Source organism: Etheostoma cragini, unplaced genomic scaffold, assembly GCF_013103735.1.
Source record: "Etheostoma cragini isolate CJK2018 unplaced genomic scaffold, CSU_Ecrag_1.0 ScbMSFa_3269, whole genome shotgun sequence".
Classification (NCBI taxonomy): Eukaryota; Metazoa; Chordata; class Actinopteri; order Perciformes; family Percidae; genus Etheostoma; species Etheostoma cragini.
Window position 1 is genome coordinate 1 of NW_023267519.1, and position 1,483 is coordinate 1,483.

At 53.3% G+C, this 1,483-nt stretch overlaps 2 protein-coding genes across 2 annotated transcripts; both read right to left on the bottom strand.

Moving 5' to 3' along the window:
* Positions 1 to 6: 6 nt before the first annotated feature.
* On the bottom strand, positions 7 to 445 carry LOC117940781 (protein TALPID3-like; the record flags this gene model as incomplete). Its single annotated transcript, XM_034865936.1, has 2 exons — positions 192 to 445; positions 7 to 89 (listed from the first exon to the last, which is right to left on the bottom strand). Coding segments are annotated over exons 1-2 (302 nt in total), but the record flags the coding sequence as incomplete, so codon positions are not given.
* A 30-nt stretch (positions 446 to 475) lies between these two features.
* Positions 476 to 1,428, bottom strand: LOC117940780 (protein TALPID3-like). Its single transcript, XM_034865935.1, has 4 exons — positions 1,238 to 1,428; positions 955 to 1,132; positions 726 to 827; positions 476 to 645 (listed from the first exon to the last, which is right to left on the bottom strand). Exons 1-4 carry the CDS (start codon positions 1,424 to 1,426, stop codon positions 491 to 493), a joined length of 624 nt encoding a protein of 207 aa, XP_034721826.1. The 5' UTR covers positions 1,427 to 1,428; the 3' UTR covers positions 476 to 490.
* Positions 1,429 to 1,483: the final 55 nt, after the last annotated feature.

Sequence of the window (1,483 nt, forward strand, 5' to 3'; positions counted from 1 at the left end):
CGGGGCTGGGGGGGGAACACTGGACCCTGGTACACAACCAGGGGGGGGGACGGACCTCCATCCAACTCCACAACACTCACATCCTCCTGCTGGACACACACACACACACACACACACACACACACACACACACACACACTTTTAATACCAGGTAATCTTACACTTTCTGAGTAATAACCTGTCTTTGTTACCTGGACGACGTCAGAGACAGACAGGAAGTTAGTTCCTTTGTGCTCTTCTTCTTCTTCATCAAAATCATTCCTCATGGTGTCATCAGGGGGCGGAGCCTCCCTCTCAATCGTCATGATGTCATCGAGAGGAGGTGCTTCACTTTCATTGCTCACGATGTCATCAGGGGGCGGAGCTTCCCTCTCCACCCTCATGATGTCATCAGGAGGCGGAGCTTCCATCTTATTCCTGATGATGTCATCAGGAGGCGGAGCTTCCAGCTAACGATACAAAACTGTCAAAAATAAAGCAGGAAGTATCTTTACATTCTGTTACCTGCAGAGACTCGAGGGTTCAGACTCACCTGAGACTCTTTAACAGCAACCGCGCCAGCTGTGGGAGGAGCTGTCAGTGGTGATGTCACTTCCTGTTGCCGCTCGGCGAGACGCCTGGAAGACGAGTCCATCCTGGGACGACCTGAGGGGAAGACAACATGTTTTCATTCCAAATTTACACAAAATAAAAACTAATGTGCAGATATTCATCAGGCGACTGACCCAGTGGAATCGCCATGGGAACGCCTCCTGGTGGTTGTCCAGGTGACGGAGTGAAGGGCGGAGCCAAACACGTCTGAGTCTTACAGGACTTCAGCTTCACACCTGTCGGACAACCAGGAAGTGAATAGACAGAAGCCCCGCCCCTTCCGGTGTGTAAAACTTGTAAAAAGCCACGATAGACACACGTAGAACTAGTGTTTAAATCAATAAAACTTTACGAACAGCTGACCTGTGACGCTCTCCACCAGCCGGGGGCGGGACTTCCTGCCGAGCGGCGAGGCGGGAGAGCTGAGGCGAAGGTACGGACTCTTCTTCAGCGTTCGCCTCAGACCGTCGTACGGCGCCCGGCCGTACAGACGCAGCAGGTACGCCTCGCTGGCCGCGCCCTCAGGCTCCGCCCCCTGCACCTGAAACAGTGACATCACAACGCATGACATCATAATAAATGACATCACAATGCACAAAATTACAACACGTGACATCACAAAGTTACAGATCAAATGAAGACAGACCGGTCTGTGTCCAGCTGTCTGTCCTCTTCTTCCTCCTCTCCCCGCCGCAGTCTGACTTCCTGTTTTAAGACTCCCCCCCGCAGTCTGACTTCCTGTTCCTCTGAGCATGCTCAGTGGCCTCCCCCGACCTTTGTGGGCGGAGCTTTCAGAAGCTCTCTGCTGTGATGTCACCGCGTCCTCCGAGGACATCTCGGCCTAAACAGAGGAGGAAAGGGGGGGGGGGTCAGAGTTGCACTGTGGGTAATG